The 21,229-nt window shown below is 35.1% G+C and overlaps 2 protein-coding genes across 3 annotated transcripts in view; one reads left to right on the forward strand and one right to left on the reverse strand.

Moving 5' to 3' along the window:
• Window positions 1-1,271: 1,271 nt before the first annotated feature.
• On the reverse strand, window positions 1,272-14,236 carry cry1a (cryptochrome circadian regulator 1a). Its single transcript, XM_056455863.1, has 14 exons — window positions 13,387-14,236; window positions 7,367-7,475; window positions 6,993-7,135; window positions 6,425-6,609; window positions 6,242-6,330; window positions 5,522-5,662; window positions 5,088-5,399; window positions 4,854-5,005; window positions 4,312-4,514; window positions 3,930-4,037; window positions 3,372-3,470; window positions 3,188-3,244; window positions 2,986-3,096; window positions 1,272-2,056 (listed from the first exon to the last, which is right to left on the reverse strand). The coding sequence occupies exons 1-13, from the start codon at window positions 13,542-13,544 to the stop codon at window positions 2,993-2,995; spliced, it is 1,860 nt and encodes a 619-aa protein (XP_056311838.1). The 5' UTR covers window positions 13,545-14,236; the 3' UTR covers window positions 1,272-2,056; window positions 2,986-2,992.
• Window positions 14,237-20,010: 5,774 nt separating this feature from the next.
• Window positions 20,011-21,229, forward strand: part of btbd11a (BTB (POZ) domain containing 11a) — a 184,162-nt gene continuing 182,943 nt past the window's right edge. For both annotated transcript variants that reach the window (XM_056455860.1, XM_056455861.1), the window contains exon 1: window positions 20,011-21,143. In XM_056455860.1, coding sequence (XP_056311835.1) covers window positions 20,276-21,143 — 868 coding nt within the window. In that variant the 5' untranslated portion in view covers window positions 20,011-20,275. The remainder of the gene's footprint in view (window positions 21,144-21,229) is intronic.

Raw genomic sequence — 21,229 nt, forward strand, 5'->3', positions numbered from 1 at the left:
AAGCATACCAAGCATTCGAACTGGCTTAACGTTACAGGTAGGCTCAGCAGCAGTTTTATCTGAAGAAGAATCTTCAAAACACACAAAGTGTCCGTACTGTCGAGCTAAATGAATGTATAGAAAAACTATTTTCCTCATAAATATTAGACAATAACGAATTGTTACCATTATGTTTCAATAAGGTTAAATTCAGGTTGATTTACTCACCCAGACCGTTCAAGATGTAGACGTTGGTTTCCCCTTGTATGTAAGTTTATGTCTTTTTGAATTTTGAATTGGTAGCTTTTAATTATTATTTTCTGAATCCGCAAAGTCCACAGTTGCGTAAATTAAATATTTGTTGCCAAATGTATATGCGTTTGGTTAAGCCCCGGTCAAGTCCGCCATCTTGTGGAGAATTTATGAATCGGCGGTAAAAACATTTACGTCGTCTTTTTATTTTATTAAGAGTTTATATGACACGGCACCACATCTTTAAATGATTCTGCTTCATATCAGACGAAATAAATTATGAATTATTAACATGACAAAATTTAATGTCTTGAAAATGTCCTGTCTTCCGTTACGTAATGTATTTCATAACATGACATGTGTTAATAGCCTCGACCGCTCAGCTGTTTATGGTTTATGTACTTTAAAAATGTAAAAATAATCTAATTATCCTTATTTTGTCTTATTTTATTCTTTTAAAAAAGAGGAAATTATATAGTAGACGTCACTTGTTACGTAACGTGGGGGCGTGGTCAATTTACTGCAAAGGATGCATGGTAATGTATACAAACATTTGCTCGTTTGTTTTGACTCTTACTTATTGTGTTTTGCAGACGGATACAATGAAATTAACAACATTTCATGATGCAGACTTACAATTTAAAGTATAATATGTGATACAAGCTGCGTTTATACTGAATTCAAAAAGTTATAGCTTATAATGTTACCCTGAAAATGATACAAATGATTTCGTGTGACAAACAATTCAAGTGTCGTTTGTCAGTGACCTTAGCCTTAGTTTTGATTAGTAAAACAATACATATTGCTCAAAAAGTATTACCTGTATTTATAACCAGTATTTTGGACACTTTAGTTAGCATGTTCATAGCTACTGGCAACAAATACACTAAAGCTAACGTCAAATATGTATTTAAAATGATCTTGACCTTTATTTAGACCCTTATTTATGTTACAGGTCATAACCCGAACTACAATTTTGTCCCCGAAAAACTTCAATGTGACAGAACATTTTCCTGTAAGTAAATGAGCAAGACAACATGTACATTTACACTTTATTAAACAAGCACAACGTGAAAGGATGAGAAACACAATGGTGAATTATGGTTTCATACAGTTTACAGCAATGGAGAGACACCCAGATAAAGAGTAGGAGTAAACAGGGACTGAATAGGTGTACGAGACAGATATCAGTCTGAAAACCGAGAGATCATGTACAGCTGTGATAGAGACAGACTGAGGACAAGCAAGCAAATGAGAGATCAAAAAAACATAGTGCAAGCAAGCAGCCCGAGGACAGCCTCAGTATACACAGTCTACAAATGCTTTAAAAGGTTCAATTTCATGTTTTCATAAAGAAGAGTCGATCCACAATGATCCTTTATATCAAAAATATATCAATGGGTCTATGACTACATGAAAAAGAGAAAGCACATACAATATTAAATATGTACATTTTGTATGTGAATATTTGTCAAATCCTTATATACACAACAAAAATTTAGTCCCAACCAGTCCAAACATGAACGCAACGTTGACAGAACATTGCAGCTGTGCAGATCACAGAGCCGCAACATAATTGCAATGTTGTTAGGATGTTGGTGACCGCTTGGGTGAAGTCCCTGTGAAAATGTGCAGTCTGATTGTTTTGAAGTTCTATGTGTTGATGTGCTTATAGAGATATTCATGCACTCCCTTGAAATGCTCTCGTCAATGGCATTGTGGTTTCCTCCATAAAAATGCAAAATGTAACAACTCGGAAAAAGGTGTGAACAAATAAAACCAGGCCTCTGCGAAGTAGTGCTGGCCATTGTGCACGTGACCCTTTCTGAAAAACACACAAAAAACATAAATGAGACTACATAAAGTAAAAGAATAGGACAGAAAAACAGAAACAAAATATAACAAAAAGCTAATTTTAAGAATAATTTATACAATTTAATAATATATATATAATAATAATTTATATTATATATATATAATAATTTATATATATATATATATATTTCAAATATTTCCAGAGTGCTGTTTAATAGAGAGAATATATTTTTAACACATTTTTAACCATAATAATTTTTATAACTAATTTCTCATTTAAATTATTCATTCAAATTATATTACTTGTTATTTTACAAGGTACTTATTTATCTTAATGTGCAATTTAAAGACTTAACTTTGTTAATTACTATAACTAGGCAAGTTTCTGCAGAAAAAAAAATATTATAGGAAATATTGTGGAAATTTCCTTATCTTTTTTAAACATAATTTTATTAATGTTTGTATTGATGAAATATTTTTAAAAAGAATCAAAATATCACAGGAGGGCTAAAAAATTGTCTTCAATTGTTCATATTGTCATGTTATATAGCAATACTATTTGTAGCCCTTTGTGTAACTGTAATCTGAAAAATAACTTAAATGTGTTAACTAAAATCAAAATAGAAACAAAGATATTTTAAATGAATAAAGAAAAAACATATTAAAACACTATTTATTACTTTGTAATTTTAAATCTGTATTCTAGGTTTTACCAATTTTAACTTAAATTCCAATAAAATTTATTATAACCATAAACATTTTATTTAGTTTATTAAAAGTTAAAATACACACTTTATTTACATGTAATATAATAATATGATTCCTATGAACATTAAAAATCCCTTCTACCAAACTTAGTGTAAAGCAGACACCAAATTGATATGTCTTGTGTTTTGAAATATATATTCTTTTGCACAAATAAATTATTTTGTGACTGACCTGATGTTTAAGAGCTGCTCTGCCTCTGGACTTTTGAGACAGTGGCAGGACCAGACTCTTCGCTGTGTCGTTTTCCAGAAGTCTGGATGATGCTGCTGTGTAGCCCTCGTCCTGAAAATAACATTTTATATAAGATTATAGAGCTAACTGCAACATCTGTATGACATTACACTTGTCTCTGGTTAAATGTGCAGCTCTTTACCTGGGATCTGCTGTGGGTCTTGCCTGTAGCACATTGTGCTTCCGTTGTTGCCAAAACCTGTGAGATAAAAATATATGTATCAAGATATAATGCTATGGGTTTTAATGACAGATAATTAATCTATTTCTGCAGTTGCTAATTGCAGATAATAGATATTGACATGTTTTTGGCACAGTGTTTGTACCTTGTGAAGTCATGATGCTGCTTGCTTGTTGGTCTCCTTGTGAGTAAACCATTGTCCTGCCATGCCATTCTCCTTGAGAGGTGGGTGGCATCTGATACCCTGGATGAATTCAAGACAGTTAGATATGGTAGAGCATTTTGCATATTATCAACATATTATGGGTGCGCAATATTGACAAGAGAGTGGTATTGCAAGTTTAGGCCTGTCATAGATAAATAAATTACACTAACAGTGGCAGGAAGTCTGTCTTAATGAGGGATTCATTGAGTAATTTTATTTTATTTTTTTCTAAAATAGCTGGTTCTTGGAACCTTTCCCTGCCTTTGGAATGAATGCGTGTTTTTGTTTATGCAGAGATTAATATACTCGATAATGTCAGGTCAGACAGTTAAAACATTAATAAAGACATTACTGTAGATAAATATCCCACAGCCCTAATCATGATACTGATTTAAGTTATCTATATTAAGTATCTAAAGATTTCATTTTTTTTAAACAATGTGTATAATCTATGACATAAATGGCATTAAATTCAGGGATGTTTGAGGGTTTGCAAACCTGAAGGTGTAGTGACTTCCTTAGTCATGTCTCCAGTTTGAAATCCCATTAAGCTTGTGGAATTCTCTCCATTTCCATTAGGATTGGACGGCACCATTGCCAGCAGTCCTATAGGAAGTAAGGATTCAGTCAGAGAGCAGAATAAACTTGTTAACAGCTAATTTAGAGTTTAATTCAATTTAATAATAAGCTGAATCAAATTATTCCATTTCAGCAAACTCCTTTAAAAGATGCATGACCCTAATCATTCCTCACTATTTGGAGGCCTATGGTTTTTAAAGTTCACATTTACAACATAATGTTTTTTTTTAGATAAATGTTTTTAGCAATTACAACATCAGCATCAGTGTGGCATTTTAATTTAGCTTAATATTCATCTTACCCAGGCCGCGGTAGCAGGACAGCTGCTGGTAGATCTGTTTCATACGCTCTATGTTGAGGCGGCTTGCCTCAGCGTGATGCACCATGGGCATAGGGTAGTGGACACCAATTATACATTTGGCTGCTTTCTGGACACTTTCCGGGGCATTCCAGGGGTCATAGATGTACTTGGCAGGGAAACCCCTTAAGACCGGCAAATATCGCCTAAAAGAGAATAATTGCAGAACATACATAATATATCAAGTTAAATATCAGGGATGTAATGGTTTACATATATGAACAGAAAATGTTTGCTACAATTCTTCCAGATCAGAGCAGCACTGCTTTAACTACTGCATTTGCATTTGCAGCACTTAAATTTGAAATGTCTAGTCATAAAATTAAAAAATAAGAGACCACTAGGAAAGTCTCTCTGGATATATATGTAATATTTTTTGTATCAATCAATTAGTCTACGCTGCTTTAGATAATGTGTAAATAAAACTTAAGAGCTCCCATCCAATGATTACAATAAACTTTTTTCTTTTCAGAGACAGAACTCACCGTATGTAGTCTCCGTTGGGGTCAGTGCGGCGGCCGAAGCTCACAGGACAGTAGCAGTGGAAGAACTGCTGGAAGAAGGAGCTACAGGACAGCCACATCCAGCTTCCTGCGTTCACACTCCAGTCTGCATCCAACAACAGCTCCTCGAACACCTGTGAAGACAGATGCATGTGAGTGCTGCCAATGAAGCTCTGCCATATTAATAAAAACGTCAAAAATAATCACAATGTATACCTTCATGCCCTCCTCCCAGCTGATCCACAGGTCTCCACGGGTGAGGAAACAGGCCACTGCGTGTCGGGCCAGATGGTGGATCCAGCCCTCTTGCCTCAGCTGGGTCATGATGGCGTCGATCCAGGGGAAACCCGTCCTGCCTTCAGCCCACTTCGCCAAAGCCTCTGGGTTTTTATCCCAGGGGATCTGTACGCAAATGGGGTTCCCTTCCATTTTGTCAAAGCGTGGGTTGTTTGTAGCAGCCGTGTAGAAGAATTCACGCCACAGTAATTGGCCATAGAGGGACAAAGGAGGTGAGCTGTTCTTTTTGACCTATGGGGAAAAAAGTAGAATTAACTTCACAAAAGTGATCAGTGAACTAGTTTTATAGATGTTCCTAGAGTCTAAACTAGTAATATAATTAGCAGTATCATTTATTAAGTAGCTGTGCTGACCTTCCTGTAGAGGTCTGTAAGTTTGAAGTAGAAGAGCCGACAGGAGAGGCAGCCGAATCTTAAATATGGGCTGAGGCCAGTGGGACTAGCCAACAGTGAATTGGCATTCATTCTTGGTCGCTCAAAGTTGGCCACCCAAGCCTGAAAAAAATCACCATAGTAAAGTTATTTGGATAGCACACACATGATTGTTAAAAGGTTTGTGTCTTATATTCTCACCAAAGCACTGTTTCTTTGATTAAAGCACAATTAAAACCATTTAAGATATTAATAAAGTAGTAATAATGTGGAAAATTAGTACTCTTAAAAAGTAGAAATAGAAATAGCTTGTACTGTTTTAAAGAAATTAACTAAAATAACATTTAAAAGTTTTTTTTTTCTGAATATGCAGCAGTTATAATGCTATACTGACATATTCTTGAAAGATACAATGAGTCAAATTATTAACAACACTAAATGTCACAGTTTTCAAGAAAGAATTTGGGGCTGTAAATTTATAAAGCAAATATTATATATAGTTTATATAGTTTGAATATGACATTGAATGTAAATAAATATATATTTGAATAACATTTTGCAAATGTATTTTTTATAAAGACTTAAAACTTGTTCCCTGAAAATATGTAGCCTTTTGACTTAAGTATACAATATAATTTGTATTGGAATATCAATATTATTAATTCTACAGCTGTACAAAAGTGATTATAGATTGTCTCCAACCTTCCTCTCCAGGTGCCTCTCTAGACGAGTGAGGGCTTCTGTTTCTCCTCCAGGCCACACAGCTGAGGAAAGGCCCTCTGTGTCGAAGCCTGTTTTAGGAAAAGCACATATAAACGTTTTGGTGAGTAAATCATGCTACACATTTTAGCCTTAAGATATGCTTTTAAAAGACAGCAGACTGACCGAGCTCTTCCAAAGAAGGAACCCCAAATTTCTCATCATGGTCATCAGAGAGCGGTGTGGTGCACGGCCCCATGACTTCTGCAGTAATGGTCTCTGCGGGGGTCTCCACCGCCTCCATCCTGCTGATGAGGGTCTGGAAGCGCTTGTACGTGAGTGGAGACTGACCTCCATTCAGCTCGATGATCCTGAGATACAACCATTCAACAGTGAGTTAAAAAAAGGTATCTGCCCAACTTTTAGCATCATTGGAATCATTTTTCCTCTTTATTTTTAATGCCGAATGTCATTTCACTGCACTTTAGCATGAATAATTTTACAAACATTCTCTTAAAGTCTACGTGAACCGGAAGTAGCTGAGACTTTTGTTTCAGTATGTTCCAACATTGGATTTTATCTTACTTAAATAAATCGAATGTTTTCATGTATACTGGTTCAGGAAAGAACTAAAACATTTATGTAAGCAAGTAATAGCAAACAACAGGGACAGGGTTCATCAAATTGTCACTTAAAACAAAGGTAATTTCTGCAGCAAAAGTTCCAACAGTTGAAGGGATTTAGAAGTACGTACTTGTCCAGATCGTAGAGCGTGTGAGAGATGCGAACTATCACCTCCACGCCTGCCTCATTGGCTAGCTTCTTGATAGCAGCATCTCTCTCCTTTCCAAATGGCTCTGAGTCATACTCGTAGGACAGACGATTAATGTTCCATTCCTGGACACAGTACAATTTCATACCATTATAGGCAGTGAAAATTATTCATCCGTAGACACAATGGTGATGGAGAGAGCAGAGTCACGACACATGGAAGATTAGATGGAAAATGTCACGTTTAAAGAGCACCTCAATCCTGTTCCATCTAATCCAGGATTTTTCAGATATGTTTTCCAATCTTTTCCTAATCTATCAATCTGTCAATAAAAAAGTGCAAATTGTTAGACGGACCTTGAAAAGCCTGGGGAAGACATCGGTGGGTTGGCCACGGATAACAAAGAGTCGTGAGTTGAGTTTGCGGAGGCTGGCGTCCAAGTCTTCCAAACACTGCAGCAAAAACCTGAGCAACAAGAGACATGACATGTATTTATAGCCTCTTACTGACAAAACAATCATGCACAAAATCTATCAATACATGTCTACATTCTATAACTGTTGCAGTGATATTGTGCTATGCAATAGAATGTATATAAATGCCCTTGGAAAACATTTCAAAGGACAAGGCATTTAATAGACACGATAACTATTACCATTCACACAGCATAATGGTGATAATTGTAGAGAATTATTTACTGAAGCTTCAATGCATTGCAAACCTCACCCTTTTCCACAATTTTAACCCATTATTATAATAAATTATGATATTAAAATTAAGCTACATGGAAATTATTTTTCATTTCTGAACACTCAGGATTAGAACTGACTATATTAATTGTGCATTTAGTGCATCATAATACATATTTTGCAGAACAGTGTTAGGATAATTACTCCATTTAATACAAAATGCATATAAAATATAAATCCCTCAGTCACAATTTGCAAGATTACAAAATAGCTTTTGCTTACATTGAAAGAATCTGCGAACTAAACATTGATGTGTTATTATGTACAGTACAAGGCCTCTATTAAAACAGATTACTGCCCTTTTATGCATCTAAAGGCACTCTGTTTATAATACAAGAGATGCACTCCAATAACCCAGAATCTATTTAACTGACTTCCAGCCAGATTAACCTCCAGTTCATGAGCTAGATCAAAACGTTTGCTCTTTTTGTGACATCAGCTGCATAAGTGTAAAATTAACTATTAATTGCTGTACAAAATAGAATACTTTTTAATGTTTTGATCCCAGTTACCTGGGTAAAAATCCAGTAATTATTTATTTTTCAGTCTGCTGCGTTTTAAACAAACTTGTAGATTTATGGTTAGTATTTATGGTTAGTATTTATTGTGATTACTAACTCCAGATAAGCTGCAGGTACTTACATTTACTAAATAAATTTTAACTGGTTTAGTCCTAGGTAAATATTCCCCATCCAAGTACTGTGGGTGGTTGCTGGTGCATTAATTTAAAAGTTGGTAATGTGTTCTGAGTGGTTTTTAAAGTTTTATGTGTTTTAAGTGTTTTGGAGATTTGCCAGCTATGTTGCACACTTAAGAGAGTTAACTAAAATATTTCAAAGGCTATATCTTGGCAGGTTTTTAATCAATTGAAATGAAACCTGAGACACTTTTTTCAGAGCTACAAACTTGCAGTCTGTGCCAAACTTAGGAACAAAAACACCATAAAAAGAGTCATTCGCTTTTTTCAATGTAAAGTTGCCTTTTAAACACTTAATCAAGATTTTGGTTGACAATTTAAAACTTGCAAAGAGCATTTAAATGTATAATATACAAATCATACACAAGTAAAGATCTACGGCAAGCAGACATGTTTCTTATGCATGTATTGAAGTCTAATGGAAAACATTGTGACTATGATCAAAAAAAATGTGCGTTCTAGTGCAACATCACTAATTATTAATTGATTGATTGGTAATTTAATGACTGAATAATTTTATTATAATTTTATAATAATATTCAGCCAGCAATTAAGATTAAGACTTTAGTATTGTCTCCACATTTGCCCATTAGTAGATTTGCTCATTGAAAACAACAATGACATGTCCTCAATTTGTTAGCAAAATTTTAAGAGCATGTTTTTTTCTGTTATAGTTCTGTTGAAAAGTAGTGCAGGAAACCCAATGGATCTTTAAAAATAGCAAGCAGCATCATCTGAAGAGCACTTGGTCCTGATGGAGTGTGTTACTGACCTAGAAACCCAGTTTCTGTTGTCTGCAAGATCTCACATAACCTCAAGTGCTGAGTAAGATAAAAAAACTCCAGTAGCTCCCAAAGCTAACCCATCCTCAACCCTCAGACAACTTCAAGAAATCCTGGCCAAACTCATCTTAATCTTAAATAAACATTCACTGAAACGATGGTGATAACACACAGCCAGACAAGAGAATGTTATGTAATCTGCATTTAGAGGATTCCAGTCTGGGTCATAATGCGGAGCAGACTCTAGTTTAAAGTCTGCATGTGCAAATTTCTGGTTTGTACTAAAATACTGTAATCCATTTGTGCAATGAACTATAAACTAAACAAAAAAAATGCTAAAAAAGGTATCTAGTGCTCAACTTAGTTATCAATCAAACATTCATTCATTCACAATTCGACTACAATATATTAAAATAATTCTTCATGGCCTTCTGATAAAAACAAAAGCAGGATGAATACACTAAATTAAAGTTAATTGTCCGGAGTTTCAAACAATTCAAAATCACTGGAAATCAATCAAGCATAAAAATTGAACGCAATCCACACATAGCATGATATACAGAACATAATAAAAAATCTCAAATACTTGATAGCAGCTGTGTTTGGACGTCTGACAAAAAAAAAAAAAAAAGACTAGCTCAATTAATACCACAAGTCTCTATCTCAGTGTTTACAAATGACTCATGAAGCACCAAAACATCTGTCTCTTTTTTCCATGCAGCTGTACGATCTTGCCTTCTCTGCTTGTCCTCACAGGAAATTTTGTCCTTTGCACGGAGTCAGTGATAATGTGTAAATCCCTGTCTAAGCCGTAGCCTCCCTTTCTTTGTCATTGACACGCTGCAGTATGATCAGAATCAAAGAGAGTTTTCTCCCAGTCGTCTGACCCAGTGACACACAAACAGAACCCAATTGGTGAGAGCGGCAGTATCATGTTATATGACTAGCTGGAGCATTGTTTTGATGATCACTGAGATAATACAGTGCATCAGGTTCAGATGCGAAATTGGAGTGTATCGAGTTCACAATCAGTTCAACAGATGTGCAGAACTAATTAATGATACTAAAAAATGACTAGTCAATTTAACTAAATCCATACATAATTATTATTAATTATTACTTTCGTTAGCATGTCGATGCTTGTAAATGTTTTTTTTTTTGCCTTTTCAAGAGCAAAAAAATGACATTTTAAACAGGATTTACAGAATTCCCTCACTAAAATATAATTTAGTGTAACAGAAGTTTATATACCAAATCATATGAATCATATATTTAAATATTATAATACTGTATTTAAAGGGATAGTTCTCCCAAAACCAAAGATCCTGTCATCATTTACTCACCTTTCACTTCCAAACCTGTTTGACTTTCCCTGTTCTGTTGAACACTAAAGAATATATTTAGGAAAAAAAGACTGGAAATCAGTAACCATTGACTTCCATATTTGTTTTTCCCACAATGGAGGTCAATAGTTAAAAGTTTTCAGCTTTGTTAAAATTATTTCTTTTGGCATTTAACACAATAAAAAATAACTTAATGGTTTGGAATCACTTGAGGGTGAGTAAATCATGAGAACAATGTTTATTTTTGGCTAAACTATCGCTTTAAGGATCACAGTACAGCCCCAAAATGCTAATTAATTGTCATTATAAACCACATTTGTAAATCGGGTTTGGTGAAAACCTGGAAAACCTTTGATAGCTTTCTGAATAAAGTAGGTCACCAAAGCTGAGCACGTTACTCAGCATTTTGTAGTAGTCATTACGATTACCCTCTATAACACACTGACCCATTTCTGTTCCCAACACAATGGAGAGGACCGATGAAGGCGAAAGACACTAAGAGCTGTTACATCATCTCATAGAGTACAATCAGATCACCTGTGGTACCAAGCAATAGACCTTAACTTGAGTGCACCATATTGTAGAGCATTGAGCTTTTTTTAAAGCACTTTGGTACGTAAATTATTCATTTATTTATTCTCATGTTGTTTCAAATCTATTTGATGTACTTTCTATAATGCATTTGATAATATGAGTGTTTACACTACCAAAGAAATCCATTCTACTGCATTTTGACTACCTTTGGAAGTGGATGAACTCGGCTCAAAACATTTTAGATACCATAAATGCATGGTCACACTCTTGATCAGATTAATACATGGATATTTAGTTATCATATCTATTTTTTGTTATTTTACAGCCTACAGTTCATAATTTCCATTTACTTCCACTGTATGGAGCAGCAGGAACATTCTTCAAAATGTTTGTGTTCGACGTTGGAACCTATTTAGAGGGTGAGTAGATAATGACATAATGTTTGTTCATGGATTAACTATCTAATGAAGAGTTTTAGAGACGTCTAATATGCATGGGTGTGGAAAACTGATGTAAGGGTCTGCATTATGTAATACCATTTGCTGTTAAGGACTCTAAATAGATATTTAGTAACGAATGCTTTGGTTTATCTTTTCATATATGCAAATGCTTTAAATATATAGTGAATAGCTTTTCTTTAAAAAAATTTATACGATTTCTGAAGTTTGCCAGCTTCTTAAAAATAAACCTTCATGTTTTAACAGCAACTCAAGGACAGTTTTAGACAGTTGAGTTTTATCTTACCATTTACCTCACTTTAAAATTGGGTCAGAAAAAGTTTATAAACATAAGAAGATATTTCTGTGAAAACCTAAATAGCCTTGCGAGCAATTGATGGACAAGCTGCAAGCTGGCAATGGGACCTTGCTCAACCAGTCACTAGACTCAACAAGACATAACTAATTTTTCTTTAGCATTTCAGATTAATTGACACAATTCTATGAAAAAGAGATATAATAAGTCACCTAATTTACCTTTAACCAGTGTTAAAAACACAGATAAAATGTAAACGTGTATTAACATATAAAACAACCCCAAAACATTTTAATAATGTATTTTCAATAATAGTTTATCCTAGGAGTAGTATTATTTGTGAAACACATTTATAAAACTATTGTGATTTAAAAACTAAACTAACACTTGGATCTCATTGCATCATTACAATGATGTCATTGTAATTGAATATAACATTGTAGCTGCAGCTTTCTGCTTCATAGAATGGACTAGAATAGATTATAGTAGATTAATCCTCATGATGCATTTGGGTCTGTTTTAGAGAGAGAAGATACATATAAATGTATTTTAAAAATATTATACAAAATGAAACAAAAATTTACAAATATGTCAAAACACACTGCATGAATTATTTTATTTTTATATCATTTTATTATTTTTATTACTCTAATAATTGATTTTCTTTGTTGAAATATTTATCAATATAAAAACATGACAGTTATTTTTAAAGGGTTAGAAACATTTTTAAAACAATGTTACACAATTATTGCCTCTTGTAAGTATGGAGCCCTTTTAATTATCAATACTATTAAATTATTTAGTATACTGGTGTGTTTATATAAACATTTATTGCCTTTTCTCCATAAGGTATCTAACACCTTTGGGACTGCATTATTTTTACAAGCAGTAATTAATATTTTAGCGAATCAAAACCTTTTTTCAAAGTTATCCTTAAACTTTTGAACAACACCTATTCTTGTCTCAGGACAATTTAGAAAAATGTAAAATTAAAATGTTGACTACCATACACCTGAAGGTGAACCACTGCAAAATGGAAATTTTTTTTCTTTATTTTTTAATCGTAAATTTTTATGCAAAAAGATTTTTTTGAGTTTTAAGATTACTATTATCCCATAAGGACATGTAATTTTCAGATTATATGTTTTACATATGCATTTCATAAAACAATATATTCCATCAACAATATATTACAATTTCCTATCTATCTATCTATCTATCTATCTATCTATCTATCTATCTATCTATCTATCTGGTTCATGCACAATTTGACATTTCAACGCATTTCTTATACCAATACCTTGGTAAAATACCTTGGTAAAATAGATGCATTATGAGGTTTAAAATTATTATAATAGCACTCTATAGAAAAAAGAGTGGCACGCATCGCATATACAATAGAGTAGTATACACTAAATCAAAAGTGAATATTTTTGATTATGATGAATTAAACAGGATCAGATTACTGCAATGCATTCATAGCAAATACATATTATTATTTGTCATCCGATCCCTTACCTCCACCTGCTGATCCCGACGTTGGAGGATCCTGCGAACCAGGGGTCGAGGATGTACACACAGCGGACACTGTGCGCTCCCAGAATAGAGTCTCTGAGTGAAGGATTGTCGTGGAGCCGCAAGCCCTTCCTGAACCAGTGGACTGTATTCACCACCATTACTCCACTAAAGTCCAGCTTTTAGTATGCTAGGGTTATTCTACTACACTCTCCAAAGAAGAAACTGCTCTCAAATGCGTAAACAAAAACGACAAATAATCTAGCAAAAACACTATATATGCACGTTCAAAGTATTCTGGATTTAGTTAGAGAGAGAAAAATAGTTAGCCTTGCTCCAACAAAACACTTTCCATCATTACGTATAATAATTTGGAACACGACCACAGATGAAGCATTGGGGCACGCGCTGGATACCCGCGCAACAGCCGAATACACGACCGGCTTTAGGACCAAGGCGCAACGCAAAGTACGCCTCCCTGTTGTATAACTTGTTTTTTCCGAATAACTTAAAATAATGAACAATACGGTATATATTTTATGTCTCGCATGTAGAGAAAGTTGCGATTTGAATTCTGCTAAAAATGTCAATGCGTAGACTTACAGCTGAAGTCAATACGATGCGCGAGCCCGAATGAGCACGATTATGTAAATATTAATATTGGCTCAAACCTCTCGTAACAGCAATCACAGGCAGCTGTCGCAAAATAAACCAATATCCCGCACGAAGAGAGACCTCATACGAAGTATTCAGCGTGTTTTGTTTGTTTTCCTTCAATGTTATGTCCACTTGTAAATATTTTTCCAGGAGCGCAGGTTCCATAGACTTTCAGCCATGCAATCCAGTCGGTCAACTTGACTCCACCTTGATGATTGCGCACACGGAGCAGCGCGCTCTGATTGGTCAAGCCCCAGTGTGACGCTGGTGATTCTCAGTCACGTTTATTTGGTGTGATAACTAATACAGCAAGTATAAATGCATTTAACTGCGTATTTAGTACAAACATTAGTCTTGATCTATTTTGTGTTATTATGCATGTAATTACGCATGTAATTACAATGTTAAAACTTTAGCGTTTATGGAAATTATATCATTAGAAATATTATAGGGTGCATAGGAACTGATTGATGTTTTCATATGTAAATACAGCAAGGATTTGTTTTATGAATTGGTAACACATAAAGACGGTTAAGTACTGAAATGTTCTGTTCTCGAAGCTGATTGGCTGGAGCTGCAGTACCCGGATGGGCACATGAGACGTGACATGATCAGGCTCGTGTCAGTGCGCGGTTTTTATTTCCTTCAGCAGGATGGCACTGTTGAGTCATGTTATGTACAAAAAATTATTTCTTTGCAAGAAGTTTTGATGCTTTTTGCTGTCTTTTAATGCACTGGATCAGTCATCAGTTTTGATTATATTCCTTGGATTTCTACAGGTCATGATGTTTAAACATCACTCATTTATTTTCTGTTTAGTTCCTGATAATATAATTTTGCATACATTACAATGTGCATACATTTCCTTTTATATGTTCACACACTCCTTGTAGAAGAGGCAAAATAGTCATGTTAGCTCTTTATTTTAAAGTACTGTTTCACATGCTATGTACTGGTCATAGTCATTACATAAACTGTCTATGCACTATCCCTAAATTATACCCCTGAACCTAACCTTATCCCATGTAGTTACCTTATATAGCCCAGTGCTTTCTTAGTACACCATGCATACATACTAAGTGCCTGTACTGTAAAATGATAAAGTACAACTGCATTCATAATTTTAACATAACACAAGGTAATTTTTTTATTTAGTTCTGCTTCACACTGTAAAAATGTTGCTGCCTATTTTTTTAGCTGAATTAAAATTAACTTTTCAAGTCAACTTACATCAGTCAAACTCTCTTAAAATATTAACTTAAACCTTGTGGAACCTGATTAACTTAAAGTAATAATTTAAGTAATCATAAATATCTGCATTTTTGTCATATATTTTACAGCATAAATAACATATGCCACATTAAAGATGTGTCATATTCAAGAAAAAAAATTGTTACACTTTATTTTAAGGTGATGTAGTTACTGTGCAACTATTCATTTAACTTCTCAGTAATATTAATTAGTTATGTACTACTTACTATATGGTTGGGGTTAAAATGTGGGTTAGGTTTAGGGTTAATTACATGTAATTATGCATAGTTCATTGTAACTACTATAGTAAGTGCATGGAACATCTGTAACCACAGCGCCTTAAATTTAAGTGGTACCAAAAAGTTTAATTGAATTTCTACGAGTGACCCTGTTTAAAGATTTACCCTTGAATTGTCTACTGTTACCTGAATGACCTATGATTTTGTAGGATTTATAGTTGAGGTGTGAGCCCCTTGATGTATCCAGTAAAACTGTCCACCATTGTTCTGGAAAGAAAGTTTGATATTGTAGCATTTTCATGTTTAATTTAGAGACCATCTTTTCATACTGAAAGCAATGAAGGACTCATGTAACTGTTAGAAAAGGTTAAAACATTCAATAGTGCTCAACATGGCAACATGATACATTAAGAGCTGTGAGTTTAAACTATTGAACAAGCTGATGATGTGTACTTTTTAAGATCACTTTTTAAAAAAAAAAAATTATTAATGACTCGTCGTTATTCTCTGGAAAACAAACAGAAAAACAAGTAATTCACTGTGGATATCCAGTTCAATACATTTCTACTCCAGCTCCTAATGCACTTCTTGAGTATCAGAAAGTGCTTTCACCATTTAGAATAGTTGGGTGTGAGTCCATCAGCTGTCCTTAGTGTATAAAATAAAAGATCATGCAAAAGATTCTAAAACCGAAGATTGAGCAAAACCTGGAGAACAATGGCCATGGAACATTCTGGTACTGTTAGAATAGGAGAAAAACATTCAATAATGCTCAACATAGCTACGTGATGTATTAAGACCTGCGAGTTTAAACTGTTGAACAAGCTGATGATGTGTACTTTTTAAGATCACTTTTTTCATTTAGTAATGACTCCAGTTTCTCTGGAAAACAAACAAGAAACATGTAATTCACCTGGATCCAGTCAAATGCATTTCTACTCCCAGCTCTTAATGCACTTCTTGAGTATCAGAAAGTGTTTTCACCATTTAGATTAGTTGTGTGTGAGTCTATCAGCTGTCCTCAGTCTATAAAGAGATCACATAGATGCAGAAGATTTTAAAATCGAAGATTGAGCAAAACCTGGAAAACAATGAGCATGGAAAATTCTGTTTACAAATGCTTGAATGGGGTCATTTTAGTAAATTCAATTATTATAATATTTTTTTGAGGAGCATATGTACACAAACGTTATGTACAATAGGTTGTTCATGACATTTTTAAATAATAATAATAATAATGATAATAATAAATGTAAGGTTTATTATCCATGTTCTTTTGTTATTTTAATTTATTTCTTTATCGAGCAACAGTGACTCATCTTGACATCTTTCAGTTTGTTTACTTCACACTTTTCTTAGAAAAAGCCTCCAGGTACTGTAAGGTTTTTGCTTTTCTAGCCATTCATATTTGTGGTAGACACATTATGCTGTGAACCAAAGATGTGTGTGGACTTTTGAACAAGATAATTGGCATAATTTCAGCTATTTTGTCATTTGGGAGTATGTTCTGAAACTTTATAAGATGTTTTAAAAATGAAAAAGGCTTAATATCGTGCAGATTTTGCAAGGATGCTGCAAGCTTAAACATTACAAGCACAGCTGATTTTGTTCTTCAGTGTTGATTATTAGTAAAGAAAATAACTCAAATGCACATTTCAAAAACAGTTTTAGTTTTTCCAGCCTTTCCTCAGTTCAGACCCGCACCAGTAAATAAGCTGAGATGCCCTTTAATAGAATAGCATAGACTTTAGAAACATAAAACAAAATCCTGCTATTAATTATTGACTATTATTTTAACTTGCTTGCATGCACGCTGCATGTAAGGTAATAGGTTTATGAAATATATGCTGCACTATCATAATTGAGATGTTTTGAATTTATCAGATATACAGTATAATTACAGTGCCAGTCATATTATGTAGTAAATGGTGCTGAAAAGCAAATAATGAAAACAAATAATTTTGGTTGCTGATTGTCACACAATTGAAAAATAATGAGTATAAGATTTTTATTTGCAAGATAATGGCATGTAATTAAAATGCTGTTTAAATCCCTCAGATGTCAAATCTGCATGCTTTTTAATCTGTTGTTACCATGCATGTTTATTAAATGATTATAAGCACATTCACATCTCATTGTGGTGCTTTATCATTTTTCTTTTTATGCATCATTATGTATGTATGAATGTGGCTGTTCCAGTAGAGTAGCAGCTTGAAAAATGTCAGGATGTGTGAAGTTACTTGTGCAATCTATTGCCAACCATATAACAGGAACCCTAGTATTTGTATAACCAAATGAAACCTTCCAGATGAGGAATGAATCTGGCGAGCTCAACTTAATTACACATTTCTTATTCATACTTGTCCTTTTCATCTTGATATAAAGCTGCAATGGTTTCTCTGTGTCCATAAGATGGTGTTCTTATGTGAGTTATACATAGGCACCAAAATACATTGTCACATTTGTGTTTCCAGGCAACAAGCAATCATTGGAGAACATGTGAAGGAGAAATCTCAATTAGGAAGGACAACCTCAATATTTCAACCTGCCACTGCAAAGCACTGATTTATCCACAGGCACAGCGCATAAGGTAATTAAAATAATTCACCAATCTGAATAAAACACTCATAATGCTCATTACTGCACAGATTGAAGTTAAATCAGTGCAACGCTCTAGTGCTAATATAATTTATGTTAAAAATATACATTTTATTGCCTACAGGTTTATTTAATTTATCATAGGAAATATGTCTATCACTTTTTCTCTGTATAAGATCAGTTCAAAAGGAACTCTTGTATTTGCATGCTTTTGAAAAAGGACTACATTTATTTCATAAGCTATCAAATTACAGGCATGGAGATGGGTTATTAAGATAAAAAAATTAATAAAGGGTTCTGATCTGTATTGCATTCTGGCATTCTGGCAAAAAGGACATCACATCTTATTAATTTCCCTGATACTGTTAGAACTAAAATAGTGTTCAAAATGTGTATACAAGTTATTTTTTTAATGGTAATTAAAATTGGACAGCTCAGAATCAGAAATAAAAGACTTTGATAAGAACCACGAGACAGTCAGATGCTACAGTAATACATTTTGATAAATAAAACTCCCTTTTTTATTATGATTAAAATCATGAAATGTCTTTTGAATGTAATGTCTGTCTTTATCAATGGTACAAAATAGACTAATGGTCATAAAACAGGTTTTCTATATATATATATATATATATATATAATTATTTTTTTTATTGCAATGTGTCATTCTTTGAAGAAACTTTCAACATTCAAGCTTTCAACTGTACATAAGGGTTTTTATAGTGGAGACAAATTGTATGCCTTACTTATCTGACACTCATGGTTCACTGCTATCAAGCTGATGATCTGAATCAGGTGTGTTAAATAAGAAAAGCATGTGTAATGTGCAGATTGTTGGTTCCCCTAGGCCTGAGAATCACTTCTTTATATCTTGAGTATTTCTAAAACTAAGACAGAAATAGTTCCTTTATTGTTTATTTTTTCATTTTGTTTATCATTTTAATTTTTTCTCCATTTTATTCCATTAAATGTTTGATGTCATGAACTGAAGAATAATGTAGTAAGACAGCTAAGTGGCAGAAATGCAAAAAGATTCAGAATAAACTCTATTCGTCAACATCACATATAGATGGCGCCAGACTCGAAGCTATTATGCGCTTTTCCTTCGTATTCTTTGTCGTTCTCTTTTAATAATGAACTTGAAAAGACAGATTGCAGTGCTTCTCACGTCAAAACAGATTTCTTTTTTTCAGGCCAGAACACTTGCATAATTAAACACGCCGTCTTAAAGAAGTGTTTTAATCCAATCTCGTATAGCCTGCATGTTTTATTCCAGAATTAATTTTTTTGACAATTCTGAAATAATTGCCAGAGTTAAATCTGAGATGGTTAGAGACAGATGAAAGGTGCAGAAGCTGTGCAAAAGAATGCTTTGATCTACTAATTTCAGAATCATCGCGTAAACATCCTGAGGCTGTAGAGAAGTGTGAAGAGGATGTAGGAGAGAAGTGTTTGGAAGCGATTATGAACTGAGGATTTATGCATTTTATTATTTATTAATCATTTATTGAATAAACGTCTAATAATTATTTGCACACAAATATTATATTAATTTTAATATACATAAAATGCATAAATATATATTATAATCAGAGTGTGCAAATTGCTTGTGTAAGAAATGAGTTCTTTAGATTTTATTTAGACTTTTATATGTCTAATTCTGTTATAGGGAATATTTGAAGATGATTCTGTTTAATGTTTGATGTACTTTATTTTTCTTTTAATGTTTTGGAGCCTGTTGAATTGATCATGAGGTATTCTGTATCTGCATAGTCCGTCCCTCCACAACAGTGATTTATACACGCAGTCCCTCCCGCTATGAGAAAGTGATTTGCATAGCCCCTCCCCGTACGAGTGGTTTCGCAGTGAGTGATGCAGTGGTTGGTGAAGGCGTTCTGAGCTCTTGACTTACGCACGCAAAGTTGGGAGCAGAGGCGCGCGTTGGAGATATTTCTTCCACGGTGACTTACCAGAATACTAAACGAATTGTTAAATTACGCACGCTTGAATTGGCTATTGGTGTTTGCGCGTGTAATTTCGGTGGCTATACATTCCTCTACTGCTTTGAGGAGAGGGCGCGCCACAGGGACGCGCTTTGGGCTTTCTTTAAAACATCAGGCACAAGCCTAACATTATGAGGTGCAGCCATGGCAGGCAAGGGTAAGACAGCGGCGAGGACGCTGGAGGATTTAACGCTCGATTCCGGTTATGGTGGAGCGGCGGATTCCTTCAGGTCGTCCAGCGTGTCGCTCTGTTGCTCGGACACGCATCTGTCGTATGCGCATGGGGGAAACTGCTGGCATCTGACTGAGTCAATGCACAGCAGACACAACAGTTTGGACACGGTCAACACCGTCCTGGCGGAAGACACGGAGATCCTGGAGTGCTCGGGCCAGTGCGCCAAACTGCCCGAGCTGGAGGAGGACGTGCCGTGGAGTCTTGGAGAGGTGGAAGGAGCGCTGCGCAAAGACGAGGAGCTGTGCGTGGGGAACGCGTCGCGGGAGATCCTGGCCAAGCTCTCCGCGCTGGTCAGCCGCGCGCTGGTGAGGATCGCCCGGGAGGCGCAGCGCATGAGTCTGCGTTACGCCAGATGCACCAAGCACGAGATCCAGAGCGCTATCAAGATGGTCCTCTCGTGGACCATCTCCGTGAACTGCATTACTGCGGCGCTCAGCGCACTGTCGCTTTACAACATGAGCACGGGTGATAAGTTCAGCCGGGGCAAGTCAGCCCGATGCGGACTCATCTTCTCCGTGGGAAAGTTCTTCAGGTGGATGGTGGATAGCCGGGTGGCCTTGCGCATCCACGAGCACGCGGCGATCTACCTGAGCGCCTGTATGGAGAGCCTGTTCAGAGAGGTGTTCACCCGGGTGCAGAGGAGCGCGCTGGTGGAGAAGGAGAACGGAGTGCCAAAGTTTTCCGTGGAGTCCCTGGAACAGGCCATAAATAACGACTCGGAGCTGTGGGGTCTTTTGCAGCCGTACCAGCACCTCATTTGTGGCAAGAATGCAAGCGGTAAATGTTTACTCCACAGTCATACAGTCACACTTAGCATTTAGAACGCGCTTTTATTCATTTGGCCAGCTCTTGTCATTGATTCG

The sequence above is a fragment of the Danio aesculapii genome, chromosome 4, assembly GCF_903798145.1.
Source record: "Danio aesculapii chromosome 4, fDanAes4.1, whole genome shotgun sequence".
Taxonomy (NCBI): Eukaryota; Metazoa; Chordata; class Actinopteri; order Cypriniformes; family Danionidae; genus Danio; species Danio aesculapii.